This window comes from Polypterus senegalus, chromosome 3 (assembly GCF_016835505.1).
Source record: "Polypterus senegalus isolate Bchr_013 chromosome 3, ASM1683550v1, whole genome shotgun sequence".
Taxonomy (NCBI): domain Eukaryota; kingdom Metazoa; phylum Chordata; class Cladistia; order Polypteriformes; family Polypteridae; genus Polypterus; species Polypterus senegalus.
The window spans coordinates 188,429,335-188,447,181 of NC_053156.1; the positions used below are offsets into that span (position 1 = coordinate 188,429,335).

The 17,847-nt window shown below is 37.5% G+C and overlaps 1 protein-coding gene across 3 annotated transcripts in view; it reads right to left on the reverse strand.

Annotated features, from left to right (window-relative positions):
• eprs1 (glutamyl-prolyl-tRNA synthetase 1) overlaps positions 1-17,847 on the reverse strand; it is a 228,993-nt gene that overhangs the window by 153,355 nt on the left and 57,791 nt on the right. For all 3 annotated transcript variants that reach the window (XM_039748322.1, XM_039748323.1, XM_039748321.1), the window contains exon 8: positions 13,897-14,089. In XM_039748322.1, the coding sequence (XP_039604256.1) occupies positions 13,897-14,089 (193 nt within the window). The remainder of the gene's footprint in view (positions 1-13,896; positions 14,090-17,847) is intronic.

Sequence of the window (17,847 nt, forward strand, 5' to 3'; positions counted from 1 at the left end):
GTGGACGGATGAGACAAAAGTTGAACTTTTTGGAAGGCAAATGTCCCGTTACATCTGGTGTAAAAGGAACACAGCATTTCAGAAAAAGAACATAATACCAACCGTAAAATATGGTGGTGGTAGTGTGATGGTCTGGGGTTGCTTTGCTGCTTCATGACCTGGAAGGCTTGCTGTGATAGATGGAACCATGAATTCTACTGTCTACCAAAAAATCCTGAAGGAGAATGTCCAGCCATCTGTTCGTCAACTCAAGCTGAAACGATCTTGGCTGCTGCAACAGGACAATGACCCAAAACACACCAGCAAATCCACCTCTAAATGGCTGAAGAAAAACAAAATGAAGACTTTGGAGAGGCCTAGTCAAAGTCCTGACCTGAATCCAATTGAGATGCTATGGCATGACCTTAAAAAGGCGGTTCATGCTAGAAAACCCTCAAATAAAGCTGAATTACAACAATTCTGCAAAGATGAGTGGGCCAAAATTCCTCCAGAGCGCTGTAAAAGACTCATTGCAAGTTATCGCAAACGCTTGATTGCAGTTATTGCTGCTAAGGGTGGCCCAACCAGTTATTAGATTCAGGGGGCAATTACTTTTTCACACAGGGCCGTGTAGGTTTGGATTTTTTTTCTCCCTAAATAATAAAAACTATCATTTAAAAACTGCATTTTGTGTTTACTTGTGTTATATTTGACTAATGGTTAAATGTGTTTGATGATCAGAAACATTTTGTGTGACAAACATGCAAAAGAATAAGAAATCAGGAAGGGGGCAAATAGTTTTTCACACCACTGTATCCAAATTTTCTTTTATACCTTCCTTGACTGGTATTACTGTTCTTTAATATAATAAATATAAAGTTGCTTTAAGCTTTCTATACTTTGTCTTTATCTAAAGTAACTGATGTGATAAGGTAAATATTTAGAGCATCTGGAGCAGTTAGGAAGTGCCATATGATCTGAACTACGAGGTTTATCCAGCTGATGATGACAGCTCTATCCAATAGTAAACAGTACATAAAGCAAGACATCACTGGTTGATAGATGGCCAAATGTTTGTATTCTTGGAGACCAAAAGTAATATTTAGGTCTGAGATATATCTAAGATATTGTACATTGTTTGGGCCAAAGATAAATAAGTCTCTTTAAGTGCTAGGATGAGGTGCGTCATTCATAGGACACTTAATTTGGTTAAAGTGCTAAGGAAGGGCGGACTGTGTAGATGTCATTCATATGGCATTTCTGTGGTTAGTGTCTGTGTATATTAATCTTAAAGTGCCAAGGTAGACCAATCCAGTAACAAACTTGAGTAAGTCAAGGGTAATACCACAATAATACATGCACGTAATATTGTGCTTCTAAAGTACTTCATCAGCTGCCACCGTATTTTTCAGTATTACCGATAAGTTTTCAGAACTTCGGTACCATCTTGGAACCGTAGTATCAGGTCGTCTCACATCCCTATTTAGTACCCACTGCCTGGTTTTCTATTTTTCTGAGAAGGTTATGTAGCTATAAATCTGGTATAGCAGGTCTGTGGCCCAGAAAAAGATGGCTGTTTTAATAAATAATTAATTGGTGCAGATGCAGTACCCATGGAGTCATACAAGAAAGAGCTAGCATGAGAAAAAGTAGGAGAAAATAAAAGAGAAAAAAGAAAGTGAGAATCAGAGGAAGACACAGCTTGGAAGAAAGGGGGTTAATAAAGTAATGGAGAGAAGCCCGGAGGCAGAGAGAGCAGGTGCGAAAGACCAAACCAGACAGGGAGAAGGTAGGCAGTCAGGTTGAAGTTCCATGAAGGAGCATGCAGTCGATGTTCAGGGGCAGAAGCAGGCTACTTCAGTTGAGCGGTCAGGGAGCTGGAGCGAATAGGCACTGCTTGGCTAGAGCATCCCCGCATAAGGCTGGGAGAAAGGCAATGAGAGCTGCAGGGATATAGGCAGGCTCAGTGAGGCGCCCCTGCAGGGGAGCCATGGACTGCAGGGACAGAGAAGCCTGGCAGCAGGAATCAGAGGCTTGGCACAGTGCCCTGCCGGGGCCACATACAGTAACAGGGGTCCAAGCTTAGGAGCAGATGCGTAAGGTTGGTTTTACTGCCAATTAGGTTTCTCCTTGGTTGCCATAGCCCGTATACGGTTAAGCTAAGGAGATGGTCCGTTTTTAAAAGAATGCACCAGGGCTCATGTTTTTATAGACAGTTTACTAAACTTGTTTTAAAGGATTATTTATTTGATTCTTTTTTTAACCTTCACCAGCACTTTTTATTTTATGGATTATTCATTTATTGAACATTTAGAGCACTGCACTTTTGAACACTGTTTTAGTAAAAGCACTGGAGCACTTTTTTTCCATTTTACTGAATTTATTAAAATCAAACAACGTTTGAACAAATTTTATAAAAACTAGGTTGTAATCAGAATATGTTTAATGTCACTGTGCTCTGCACAAAAAATATTTTATAAATCCACTCACATGTACAGGCCAAAGTTAGCACACAGAGTCTCTCAACATTTAGAACTGCCAGGCAAGCATTTCAAAGGGACAACTACGAAAATGGGCATTGTACTATTTCTGTATGTTAGAGATGAAATTGAATCCTCTCCTTGCCTTGTTTGGAACCTATGCAAGAGGGCCTGCACGTGGACAAAACAGTATAAAAGATTTGGACAGCAGCCAAACACCTCGAGGCCGACGGACGGATGGGTGATAACATCATCCGTCCTGAAAATACCTTCCAGTGCAGCGAAGAAAAATGGCCATATAACTATGGGAGGGATATCACCTTTTTACATTATATGTATATAGTTTCGGGTTACTTAAAAACGCAGCAATTAAAAAGAACTTATTCCAACTAGGGAGCTAGCGAGGAAACATAGGTTTAAGTCAAGTCACCCCCACTCGCCCAAACAACAACAAATACCCCACAACAAATATGAGAAGACAGCGTAGTGAAACTTTAATTGTAGAAAAGATAAGTAAATAAATAGAATAAAAAGGGTTAGAGAATGTACTTCCTCAATATAAATGCTTATTCTAAAATGTTATTAATTAGGTTGTGTCCAATTTCAAGTCATAAATAACATTGGTTACCCAATGACTGAAAAGAGGCGTTAGGATTCTTCCAGTTGAGCAAGACAAGTCTACTTGCCAGTAGTGAAGTAAACGTGACTACAGTTTGTTTGTCCTTCTCCACTTTAAGCCCATCTGGAGGTACACCAAACACAACTGCTAGTGGATTACGAGAGATTGTGACACCAAGGCTGTCTAAAAGGCATTTCAAGATTTTGGTCCAAAATGATGTTGATTTGGTGCAGGCCCAAACATATGGCCCAATGAGACTGGAGAAGCACTGGAGCACTTCTGCACCTACCCCTTTGTTTTGTGTGTGTGTTCTTTCCTCAGCTCTCTGGCTTATCCCTCGGGTACATTATCGGCAGGTTCAATAGGCTCCCCAGAATAACCCAGTACTATGGAGCCGACCTCCACCATCTTAGTAAATTTGCTTAAAAACTAACCACCTCATCAGCAAAGAACACTATGTTCGATAAGAACTTTATCAGAATAAACTGAACTAAATAGCACTTAAGAACAAAACCGAAGTCCACATACTTAAGTTTCTCCTTTGAAAATTTTTCAATTTTTTATCAATTAAACTGCACTTTTGAAAGGCTTTTGGCCCACTTGCAGGACATAGTGGTATTGCCCATTTTTCACTGGCTTAGCACTCAGGACTACAGTCCACCATTACTGAAACTTAACACTTGACTTCAGCCAGTAGGAGGTGTTCTTTGTTGGAGTGCTATGATGACTTCCTTGGTATGAAGCAATTATCTATCTGCTAAGGAGATTACGTTCAAATGACAACTGTGCTGGTTTTCACAAAGCTCAGAGATGTCCTGATCTTGTCCTAAGTTCACCTTGGTCAATAACCCAAAAAAGACCATAACTCAATATTGACAGACATCACTTCCGCTGATTATCAGTCCAAAAGTGAAGCTGATGTGTATTCAAAAAACTAATGACAAAGTGTTAACTGTTCCTTTAGTACCCAAAATCAGTATTAGCTCTCTTCGATTACTGCAACAATAAAGCTTTGGATTTAATTTATGCTGTGCAACTGCAGCCCTATTTCCTAGTGCACTACTTATTAACACTGGGCCGCATGTTGCCACTGGTGAGATAAGTCAGTTTTGTTTATAATGGTAGTCACTTGTGTGTGGCGAGCTTTCCAATGATCATGCTCAATCCGATCACCCCAACTGTGCACCCAATTCACCAATGAGGATACCCTACTTGATGGGCTGCAAAGACACTTGCATAGTAAACACTGGTCTAAGTTTATAGCTTGCAATAGAAGGCAGGAACAACTCTTCTACTCCAAGGTGTAATCTAGTGATGGACTTTGGGTCTGATCACAGCTTGGAGTCAAGTCTCACTAAAAGACAGAAAACAATACATGGAGGAGAGGACTACATAAAAGCAACATATTCATCCCGAGATGAAGAAACGACACCACAAAATCTTATCACATGGATTTTATGCTAGCAAAAATGGACCACTGTAGTATACAGCAGTGACTCAAGACAAAACGGCTTTGGGGAAAAATAAACACAACATGTGCTCATTACCTTTCTCGTGTGCCAGTGAATATCTTTCTACACTGAAGAAATCAAGACAAGACACCTCTTCCACCTTTGAAAAGCACAGGAAACAAGCAAATACAATACTACTTGTACTTCTGGTACTAAAATTAATGTTTCATGCAAACTTACAGCTAAGGCAAAGCCAACAAATATTAGATTATGTATGTCTGTGATTTAAGTCAAATGAATTAAAAGTAATAAAATATGTGAAAATATTTTTTTTTCTTAACAATTTTAGTAATAAAACTAAACCTGCAAGAGTCTCTTCTATTCCAAGAAGCTAAGAACACCCACTCACACAGGTACTTTAAACAGCAAGTGACATATACATCCTCAAAAAAAGAGAAGGTGAGCTGGGAGGATGAGCTGGTATTTTGCACTTGGAGATAAGCTATACATAAAATAAATACCAGTGTGTCAAAGCACATGGGCATTAAGAAATTTTACACAAAGGTTTTATCCTCCCACCCAGCAAAAAAAACATAAATCTTTCAAAATAATTACAAAGCAAGTCCAAATTAACAATGTTTCCTTGGAGATTACAGGACGAGGAATCACAATCAATGACAAATTACACAGGTCTGTGCAGACTTTTCGTCTTCACATTTCCAAAGTACTACTAGCTTATCAATTTCCGACACACAATGACATACTGCAAGACAGCAACAAGATAGCACTGGTGCCTATAAAAAGTTCTTGCAGGTATAGTTCAACTATAATCTTGGCTTTTTTTTTAATTTTCCTTATTCAGTTCTGTGATGGTACAACACACGCAAGATAAAGGAGAAATGAGCCAATTTTGTTTGCATATCAGAAAACATCCACATTCCCTTTCTTCTGGACTGAGTTGTATACATTGTGCTTGGAGGTGATCTCCCACTGGTTGTCATTTCTTGTTTTACAACTTTAAACAAAGTTAAACCTATGATTTTTTTCAGGGTCTGATACAGTCACAGGAGATATCAAACTACACAACCTGCAATTATGGGAGCTAACCATAACTGCCCCCAACATGCTAAGATTATGTGAATGAAGTCTGCAAATAAAAATCGCTGAAAAAATTATTTAAAGTGAAAGTTGCTTCAAATTTCTATTATGTCTTGGATATTTATCGTCCTTTGTCTATATACAAATTGAATCTTATGTCATTCTTTTATTACTGGATACTTTTGCCAATAAAGTTATAAATATGCAGTGTTCCAAAAGTTCAGCAAACTGAGGATACAATTATGCTAAATCTATAGCTGTCACTGCTGGTACAGAGCTTTCTCATTCTCCTCACAACTATATAGGTGTTGCTTCCATATCCCAAAAAACAGGTTACATTGAATCTAAAATGACCTGTAAGGGTAAGTGTGGATATGTGCAACAGTAGCGCCACATTCAAAGTTGTCTACACCAAAAGTTAAAACAGATGCAGCTCACAACAGACTGACTGTTTTCTCTCTCTCTCAGGCCCCACCTCTTTTGAGCAGCAGCGAGTGGAAGCACAGATCAGCAGCGTCTCCCTCCCAAACACACACATAAAACTTCACAAACACCAGAGAAAGTTCAACTGAAGTAAAGCTGACATCCGATGACAAGAAGTAACCAGCAGTGAAAAGTCGAAGTTGATCACCCAGTGGCGGGTGGAAACAAAGCTGGTCACCTAGTGTTTCAGCTGAACGCGGAAAGCACCAAAGTTACTTCAAAAACAGAGAAGATGAACAAAATGCTAAATGTAAGTTCCATTTGTTCTCTGCCTGTCAAGGACACGTTTATATGTTATGTGTCCTGTAGCATGTACAGTACAGGTTTTCCAGGCCAACAATGTAGACAGCTTCACCTCCCAAAACTGTTTAGTTAATTTAGAGTTGGTTGGGAAAATACATGAATTGAAGGACCGCGTTAGGAACCTGATAGCAATTAGGCAAACCGAAAATTGGATTGACTCAGTTTGTTCAGATTATTCAGCTTTTTCTGATTCAGTTTCACTCTCTACAGGTCCCACTGTAGTCAGTGTGCAACCAAAATTAGCTACACCAATTCAGCCACAGGACAAGTGGGTAACAGTAAGACAGAGGTTTAAGTGGTCAAAATTTAGACCCTTGGCATCCAGGTTACCAATTCGGACCCAGAAAAGATTCTCAGCACTCTGTAGAGCGCCTATGGATCCTGAGAAGAACACAGTGCTTAATTTATGTTAAACCAAAAGGTTAATGTTAAATGCCATAGAGGCCCAATTGCATTGTATCATCGACAATGAATTATCTACCTTATTGCTCTATGTCAGCACTAACAATACTTATTTAGAGCAATCTGAGGTATTAAAGGGGAACTTCATCTATGCACCAAAGTTAAAAGAAAATGCCAGAATTCAATTTTATCTGGGCCCTTACCAAGATTATATAAGAGGGGATGTGATCTATAGCAGACTGTAATCCTATAATTGCCAGCGAGAAACCTGGAGTGCAAATAAAAGCGTAGTCTTTATGAACAATTGGGATGATTTTTGGGAAATGCCTGGATTTTTCAAAAGAGATAATCTTCATCCTAACTGGAGGGGATGTATGTATTATCCTAAAATATGGCAGAAAAACTGCCTGACTGACTGATTACAGCACCATCCAGGCTGTAGTCATTTGATGTTAAATCACAGGCTGTTGTTTATCCCACCTGTTACTTTCCGGAAGCTGTTACCCAAAATACCTGTTGTGGGGCTTCCAATAAATTTAGTCATGATTCAGACCTTAAATTACTTGATAACCAAAAAATAAGGTGTATAATTAGACCAAGAAATAAAACAAGACCCTCCACCAGTAACAGCTGTAACAGAAACTTAGTAAAAGGTAAAACAAAAAATATATCACCAGTTCAGAAAGAAGCATGCAGTTTTAAATGCTGCTTATTGAACATTCACTCTCTTGGAAATTTAGCTGTTTTGGTAAATTGTTATATTAAGTACAAAATCTGATCTGTATCTTTTCACTGAAACCTGGCTTACTAAATCTGACACTGTTCCCCAAGCTGAGACATCACCAGATGGATACACATTCCTTCATAAATCTAGACATACCTGTTGAGGAGGTGGCCTTGGAATAATTAATTGTGACAAACTGCAAATCGATTCTAAAACTTTAGGTGACTTCACATCCTTTGAGGCATTCATTTTAAATATTAAAACAGATTCCAAAACAATTGTGCTAGTCTACAGACCACCAGGGCCATATTCATTGTTAATTAATCAATTTAGCAATCTTTTATCTGATTTGGTCATAAATTATGATCATGTAGTATTGATAGGGGATTTTAATGTACACATTTATGTGGAATCTGACACTTTAAGGAAATTCAGTAGGAATTTGTCAGACTGATAAAGGTCCAACTCATACTCATAACCACACATTTGATTTAATTATACCTTACAAAGTTAAAATTTAAATATTATTCAAGCTCTTAAATTAGAGACAGAGACTGTTAAAAATATTTTGAAAAGCTTGCTCAGTCTAAAACAACAAATAATATTAATAATCCTTGGGTACTGTTTAGAACCGTGGCTAATTTAACAAATGGGAACTCAGATCTACAGTGCAAAATACCAACAGACATTAGCAATACAGATTTTATGAACTTCTTTAATGAGAAAATTAAAAATAAGATCCCAGATCTCAGCATCACAGTGCAAACCGCATACTAGCTTCGCAGACCCGGTCTCACACTGCATTCAATATTTTAGAAATTTTAATCCTGTCAGAGAGTAAGGAAGTCTTGATTTTAATTTCTAAAATGAAACCTACTACTTGTTCCCTAGATCCAGCGCCAACAAAACTAGTAAAACACGCAATGGACGTTCTTGTAGCGCCTATTCTTAACATTATTAACAATTCATTATTGCACTGCACAGTACCTGATACACTAAAAGTACCAGTCATCAAACTATTAGATCCACATTTACTTAATAATTATATATCCATTTTAATTTACCATTTCTCTCTAAAACATATGAAAGAGTAGTCGCCAAATCAGTTTCAGTCATACCCTACACATCACAGTTCATTTGAGAAATTCCATTCTGGCTTCCACACTGGTCATAGTGCAGAAATAGCACTAAGACATGTTTTAAGAGGCATTCTGATATCCTCTGATGAAGGAAACTCCACTGTAATTATGTTAATAGACTTAAGTGCAGTGTTTGACATCACTGACCAGTCAATTTTACTGCACAGGCTAGAAAATGGCGTTGGGCTTATAGGTACTGTCCTTGGCTGGTTTAGTTCTTAGTAGTGATGAGCAAGCACCAAAGTGTTCGGTCCGAACACATCGCGATGTTCGTGTGCTCTACCGATCACCCGAGTATAATGCAAGTCAATGGGAGACAACCAGGCACCCCCTGCTCTGAAGAGGGGTGGGTGCCTGGTCCATTAGAAAAGGTCAGAAAGTGACAGAAACACCACCCAAATGGACCGGGAACAGCATGTGGATGATGGGAGTCCAAGATGCATCAAGACAAGTCGCTGCTGGAAACCAGCTTGTCCGAGTTGTACGCCACTTTTACAGACTGACAAAAACACGCACAAACTCCCCCAAAAAAATCAATTTTACAGGAAAAATGACGCTCTAAAACATTATATGCCAGTGCCTGCAGGTGAGCTGATGCTCTAAAACATGATGTGTTCCGGCCAGCCAATCACTGTAATGCCAGCACCTGACATGGCTACTGGCATTACAGTGAGGGCAGTACTTACCTGCCCCTTGATTGGCTGTCTCCAACCCGAGAAACGTGCGGGGCGGAGACTGGAGCATGGCGAACGAGCACATGTGGTGCTCGTTCGAGTAGCGCCATGCTCCAAGCATAGCGATGCTCAAGCCGAACACATGTTCGGCCGAGCATGCTCGCTCAACACTAGTTCTTAATTATCAAATCGATTCCAGTAAGTTCAGAAATGTGCTGACAGTACTCCATCCATACACAGAACTGAGATATGGTGTTCGCAACGCTCATTACTGGGGCCTTTACTATTTTCACTTTACATGCTTCCACTGGGATCTATCATTAGAAAATGTAATGTTAATTTTCACTCATACACAGATGACACCAAGTTTAAGACCAAATGAAGTTTTTCCGATGTTGCCTTTAATAATTTGTGTCAGTGAATTAAAGGAGTGGATAGATGAGAACTACTTGTCTTTAAAAATTGATAAAACAGAAATGTTAATTACTGGAGAGAAGGATGCTGACCACAACAATATTTTGTCATCATTTAACTCAGTTGGAATCACCATTAATTTCACTGACTCAGCCCTCAATCTAGGCGTTATCTTTGACTCTAGCATGTCATTTAAAGCACACATTACAAAACTGTCAAGATCATGTTTCTTCCATCTTAAAAATGTTAGGAATTTAAAGTGTTTTCGAAATGAGCAGGACTCTGAGAAATTAATTAATGCATTTATTTCTAGTAGGATTGACTACTGCAATGCGCTGTTCCCTGAATCTTCAAACTGTTCTTTATACAGCTTCCAGTTAATCCAAAATGCTGCTGCAAGAATTATTACAAGAACAAGAAAATAAAAACACACAAGTCCGGTTCTTAAATTCTTATACTGGCTCCTGGTTAAGTTCTGGGCAGATTTCAAAATCCTCCTTTTAACATATAAAGCCTTACATGGCCATGGTGCACTCATTTGAATTTATCATGACTTACAAACCAGAATGCACAAGATGATCTCAAAATACCAGTTTGCTTATGATTCCAAGGATTAATAAAATAACAGCGGGACGTTGTGCTTTTAGTTACAGGGCACCTAAACTGTGGAATGGTCTGCCTGCTACTATAAGAGATGCCCCTTCGGTATCAGTTTTCATATCACGGCTGAAGACTCAGTACTTCAGTTTAGCATACCCTGACTAGAGCTGCTGATTCAATGTACTGTACATACTGCATCTCTATTGTTAGTCATTAGCACTAAAACATAAGTAATATGATAGTTATAATCTGTTACTAACCCTCACCTATTCTGTTTCTCTTCTTGGTACTAACTGCCCTACTGACAAGTTGTTTTGCTAGCCTAAGGAAAAGTCATTTCTAATGAAGGATCATAAGAATCGTAGGGTAGAGGGGTCCTTTCATCGGATTGGCTGTTGCAGCGCTGACTCAGCTGTGGAATGGCCAATAGGGGGAGGCAGCTTGATGGCCGAGATATCCAGGACTCTGAACAAATCAGAATTCTCATGTGATATCATCTACTGTTGAATTCTGCTCTGTACTTTTAATATTTCCATTTCCCTATTGTATTGTATTGAGGATTATTTGTGTTCCGTTCTGTGTATTTCATTGACCCCCTTAAAAAAAGACACCCACTGCACGCCAGACCTACCTGGAAAGGGATCTTTCTTTGAATTTCCTTTACCAAGGTTTCTTTCATTTTTATATTTTTTTCCCCTACAGGGGTTTATTTTGGAATTGTTTCTTACCTTCTTAGAGCATGAAGGCTGTGGAGCTGTCAAAAGGAAGGGCCTGTTAAAGCTTGTTGCGGCACTCCTTGTGTGATTTTTTGGCTATACAATAATTGTATTGTATTACTAAATAACAAACTGGTGACAAATTGCACTCACAAAGCATCCATGAATTTTTTTTTTTGTGAATTCACACGACAATAGGATGAAACTAGCAATAATTAAAGTCATTTGTTTTCTATTAGTGTCTTGAAAGAACAAAACATTTTACAGTTTTTCCAGGTAAACTGTGCGGTATTTGTAGCCACTTATACAAGGTATCCCACTAGCGGGACACTGCCACATTTCAAAGTTGTTTGTGGATGCTACAATAAACAAATCAAAAGTATTTTACATAACAAAGGGTGTCTTCCTTTAAATAAATGATTAAATTTCAATGTTGCCTAATCTATTTCATTAGTAAAATATGTGATTTGCACATGTATATGCAGAGGAGAACAGTGTTTCACAACTGTGTAAATCTGTTTTTATCAAAGATACCACTGTCATTGAGCCACATACAGTAAAAGGTTCAGAAAATTCAAGAGAACTTTATGTTCTTTTTGGATAGGACTGGTTTATGCCTTGCTACTCTTTAATAAAGCAAAAAATCTAATTTTTGCCTAGTGTCTTTCAGATTGTAGAATCATTAACAGCGACATTTATATAGGGAAAAGAAGTACACAATTCTTTGGACTTTTTTTGGGATCCTTTGCAACTTTCTAGATTTTTTTGTTACATCTTTGAAGCAATTCTGGCAGCCTGCTCACTACTGTACTGACACTACTGTTCCAGGGTTTTTTTCTTTTCACAGACTATGGCTCTCCCTGCAGTTCAATGCAGGTCCAGAGCCTTAGAAATGGTCTTATAGCCCGTTACCGAGATTTCCTTTCATCGAGGAATTAAGTGCTTGTTTAATTGTTGGTGTGAAACTTAACAAGTAATTGTAAAGGTCAAAATCAGTCAAGTTTACATTGAGCATGACTGACTGTCACAAGACTGGCATCACTGAATTATAGTTTGATTAATACATCTGTGGGGTAATAACTTCTTCAGATACTGTCAGCTGGAGTTCGATAACTTTATTCACTAGATACACAAAACTCATGAAAGAAACGAAAAGTAAAGAAAAAAAAGTTCAATCTGGTTCCCTTTATATAGTGACGCTTAAAATGTAAAATAATACAAAGAAAAAAGTTAAACAAAAATCATAACGGCAAATACTGTTTTGTTTACTATGGGGGTGGCACGGTGGCGCAGTAGGTAGCACTGCTGCCTTGCAGTTAGGAGACCCAGGTTCACTTCCTGGGTCTTCCCTATGTGGAGTTTGCATATTCTCCCCATGTCTACCTGGGTTTCCTCCGGGTACTCTGGTTTCCTCCCACAATCCCAAGACATGCAGGTTAGGTGCATTGGCGATCCTAAGTTGTCTCTAGTGTGTGTGTGTGTGTGCCCTGTGGTGGGCTGGTACCCTGCCCGGGGTTTGTTTTTTTCTTTGCGCCCTGTGTTGGCTGGGATTGGCTCCAGCAGACCCCCTGTGACCCTGTATTTCAGATATAGCAAGTTGGATAATGGATGGATGTTTACTTTGATAAAGCTCTGCCACTTTATATCAAAAATGTTCCAAGAGGAGTGTTGGCCTTTTAAACTTTAGTGCTATTAAATTTTGGTTTCTGTAAACTGTGCAGGAAACAATGCAGCATGTATTGTTCTTAAATCATTTGCATACTATGCTGTAATTTTATGAGTGTTGTCTCCTACTCTGGGTTAATCTACTGTTTTAAAATGATGAATTATTTATAATTATAATAATTTTTGTAATCAGTTGCTGCAGCTGTAGTGCTACTTTGCCAACAGTTAGCTTGTGAAGAAGGCAGACAAAACTATCCATATTGTATGGTGTCCTGAACAAAGTAGTAACTAGGAGATAGAAGATTAAATCATACTAAGGTACTTCAGGAGGCTCATTTATAAAACTTCGAGTTTGAAGATAAGACACAAGTAAAAATCAGAAAAATGCATACGCCAAAAAAATAAATAAATAAATAAAACCTGACGCATGCACATTCCTCTGGCGACCAAGCTGATCGCTGGTCACCACCACAGTGTGCATGCAACAAGACGACAAAAAAAATCATTAACACTCATCTGCAATTGGAGATGCCTGTATTATGCCAGAGAAGTTGTGACAGAGTGAAGCTTGGCTAAGATATTCCTGACCTGTCAGCCAGTTCCCTGGGAAGTGACAACAGTGCAAATATGTATCACTGGCCCTCTTAAAAGGAAACTAAAATATAGTCTATATGTTATATTAATCACTTTTGAGGTATGATAAATTTGTCAATTTGTCACATCAAGGCAAACTGCAATAACAGCTCAGTATTATGAATTATTATCTGTGCGGATTGTCATTTAGCTGGTTTGCTTGAAAGATTTTATCATTTTTCCAGTTTCTCTGAAATGTTGTATACACATGGATGAGAGTTGCCATAAATATATGCAAGTTACCCTGTTAAGTTTTTTTTTTTTTTTATAAATCCTGATGATTGCATGGGAAGTTGCATACACACATTTCAAGCTTCTTTTTGTGCGTATGTAAGTTTTATAAATGAGGTCCTAGCTGTTTATGAGTATTTAATTACACAAAAAGGGGTATAATCACAATTTGAACGTATTCCTCCTTGCTGTAAAAATATAAACAGTTGACAAAGTTTGGGGAAGCAGAGGATAAGTAACAGTTATGCATACATTTATGACTGCAGATTTTGAAGTGATACTTACTGTTATTCCGGTTTTTTGATTCAGTCCTTTGCTCCCTCTCCTGCTTCATTTGCTCAGCAGGAGTGTCATCAATATAAGCCTTGCCCTCACGTAAGAGTTTTTCTGCAAAGTTCATGATCGTGTCAAAGTAGTCTGAGGTGTAGGTAAACTGGTCAGGACGGATCTGTAACATTTTAACATCCTCCAAGATCACCTGTTTAAAAAATAACGATAAAAATCAATACAACTCTTTGAAACTACTCTCAGAGTAGAACCATCCCCAAAAAGCACACTAATTACTCAAACATAAATAATACATTGGTACTGTATTCTGAAAGACACAAAAAACTTAAAGAGTTGTAGGCAGTTCTCAGTCTATGCTAAAGATGTGCGTTCTGACAAATATTAACATTATAGTATCTATAACAGTTAACTGAATATTTGTTCATTAACTGTTCAAAGCAAAAAAAAAAAAGACTGACCAGTATCAATATCTCAAACTGAAAGCTAATTTTCTCCAATTCGATTAAGGCCGGCACACTGGTACTGTTAACAAATCAGGCTTTTTTGAATGCTGACATGGGAAAGGTGCCATATAAATAAAATGCATAATTATTATTATTACCATGTTACTTATTCACAACATACACAAATATGCTGGCACTTAACTACCATTACGTTATATATTTTTATTTGAGATAGGTGCAGTACTGTTCAAACGACACTTATTTCTTCACAATAAAGGTACATAATTTGTCACATGAAACTGTACTCTAAGATGAAAAACAATTCTTTACTGTTCCTGCAATTTAAAATGGTATGCAAAAGGCACCAATCCAAACATTAAAACAAAAGCCTTAACTGTTGCAGAATACATCCACTTTGGAGCAGTAACATATTAACAGCTTCCACATTTCTAATGTTTATTTGTGACAACAAAATTAAACTGGAAGAAATTAGTTTCATTACAGATTCTTTGATTATTTTCTGGAGATAAAGATGTGCTTCTTGTTCACTCGTCTGTACACAGTGGCAATTGTTGGTGGAGTACTGACATTTTCCACAACCGATAACTCCCAGCATTGTCGCAGCATCAGGTTGCATATTTTCTATGTTTTTCCAAATCTGGTTCATCCACTGCAATGGTTTCATGAAAACATTTACATACTACATAAAATCACAAATTACCTATTTTTTAACAACTTCTTAGACCTTAAAACTATTTTTTTTTTAGTTTGCTTTCTACCAAGTTCATTTTCTTTTTTACTTCAAAGCTAAAAAAAATATGCAATTGGTCGGGGTGTCCAAACATTTGGAACTTTATGTTCTGACGTGATTTGTAACACAAAGCTCTGCCCAAAAGTGTACCAACTTCTGATAGCGACAAAGCTGTCAGTCTGCTAAGAAATTATTAGCACATATCTGCCACCAAACCAATGTGACTGTATGCAACTCAAAACTTGTGCCACAGCAATACATACTCAAATCATAATTTTGATATGCAATGCTGGTATATGTACTGAAACATATATAGTCAGATTGGCTTGACTGTAGATGCATATTCAAATTCTATTTTTTCTAAATGGTGTCTCATATACACTCAAATTACACTATACATCAGGCTTTACAACTTCAACATGGTACAAACTCTTGATGAATGTCAGAATCAAATTGAAGTAAACCAGCTATTTTGCACATTTTCATACACTGTTGGGTCTGCTATGAGTGTGCCACCTTTTGAAAGTATACTTTTTACCAAGGGCTTGCTTTGTACAAGTGTTGTGAAAAGTACTATAATCCAATTCCCTGTTATTTTGAATATGATTTTACCTACTATATCTGAAACAGTGAGCCACAGAGCCAAGGGGTGGGAAGAGGGGTTGTGGGGACACTTTCACCATTACATTCTGTGTTGTTATATTTACATAGCCTCCTATGTGAGACTCACTTTACTAGAGATTAGCAGCATGTTGCATGTTGATGAAGTGTGCAAATAAGAGTGTCCTGGTATTTGGTATGATAAATCTGAACAGACAACATTGCATTTAAATTTTTATGAAAACCTTAGATTTTTTTTTTTTAACACAAGTTGACTGGGGCACCAACTGTGTATTCAGATTTGTCTTTAATCATCTTTATTATGTGGATTATTGTCTAGATGTCTGCAAAACAGAATCAGTAATTCAAACCTGAACAGCAACAGCTTCTACAGAAATGCTTAATTTTTTCCCCCAAAAACAATTGTAATAGGTGTGCAATCTCAATAAAAGGGCACATTCTCAGCTTAAAATATGGGAGTATTTGTTAAGTTTTTAAGGGTTTTTGTTTTCAGGTTTGAACTTTGTCCTTGGGCACCATTTAAACCCTACATGGAAAACAAGAAAACATACATGGTTTTAATCTATAGAAATCTATATCTATATATTAGAAAATACTGCACTTTAAAAATTCATGTGGCAAATAAATATAATTTACTGTACAAAACAATTATCAAATACAGAATGTATCCTTAAAAAACAAAACACATATACCGTTTTGGACAAATACACATTTTTACTTGATTTACACCTCGGCTCCACAGTTTAAAACTACAAGTCAAACAATTCAGAATTGACTAAAAGTGCACATTGCAGACTATCATTTAAGGATATCTGCATACACTTTAGTCACACCATGTTGAAAAAATAATGGAGAACACTGTTCAGTTATGTGAAGAAGTACACTGTATAAAATGTTTGTTTTTTTTTAACATGTGTAAATATCAAGATATGGTTGCATTTAAATAACATCTATACATAAAGGAAAATAAAAGTGAAAATTTCAAATTGCAATAATTTATTCCACAAAAATGAACAGATATGTCATTACCATGTGTGAAAAAAGTAAATGAAAAAAGTAAGTACACTCTTGGCTTTAACAGTTGGTACTTCTGGCAGAAGCAACCTCACGTGAGTGACTCCTACAAACGTCTTGCAGTATCTGACATTGAATGGAAGAAAGTTTTTCACACTCCACCTTACAGAAGTCTTTCAGATGTGCAATGTTTTAGCCTTGTTTGCAGAGCCCATTTCAAATCCCCCACAGCACCTGAATGGGATTCAGATATGGGCTTTGACTTAGCCATTTCAGAACTCTCCATTTCTTTCTTTTCAACCATTCCTTGGTGATTTACTGCTACGCTTAGGGCCACTGTCCTGCAGTATCACCAAGCTCCCCATAGAACAATTTAGAATTAATAATGGATTCAATGATGTTGAGCTGCCTAGGCCCTGGCGCAGCAAAGGAGTCAAAAACTATTACATTTACACCACCAAGACTTCCAGCTGTTATCTGGTGGCCATATAACTCTCTCTGCTTTGTTACTCTAAATTATACTCTTTTAGTTTATGATATAGTTGTGTGTTGCCTGCGTCATGAATTCAAATCATCACCGATGTATGATAACATCGAGTTGGGCATTTTTCAGTGGAGAGATGCTTGTGGATTACAAATGTGCCTTAGAAAGCATCTATACTATGTGGGGGTGGTCTAGGGGTGGAGCGGTGGGAGAATGGTATGCAATCATTTTAGCTTGGGATGCAGTAGTTCTGTGGTCTCACAAATTGCAGCAACTCGCACACATAGCATTATCCAGTAATGATTACAATGATTCAAAGGAGATTTGTTCCAAGTTAATTTAAAATTTCTACCAAACACAATGCTTTACTGGCACAAAGCACTAAAATTAGACCTGCCTCATCATAAAATGGATTTGAATAAACATCTTTTAATATCAAATTAGAATGATTTTTTTAGGAAGATAGAAGTTACTAATTACTTTTATTTACTTGAATACTGTGTCCTCAATTATTCTCTTTCTACCATCTTCTAAACAACAAAAAAAAAAAACTTGGTATGTCTTGGCATGAATTATAACGAAAAAAATTATACTTTGATGTGCTTCACTATGGCTTTGCTATAGCATACATTTTG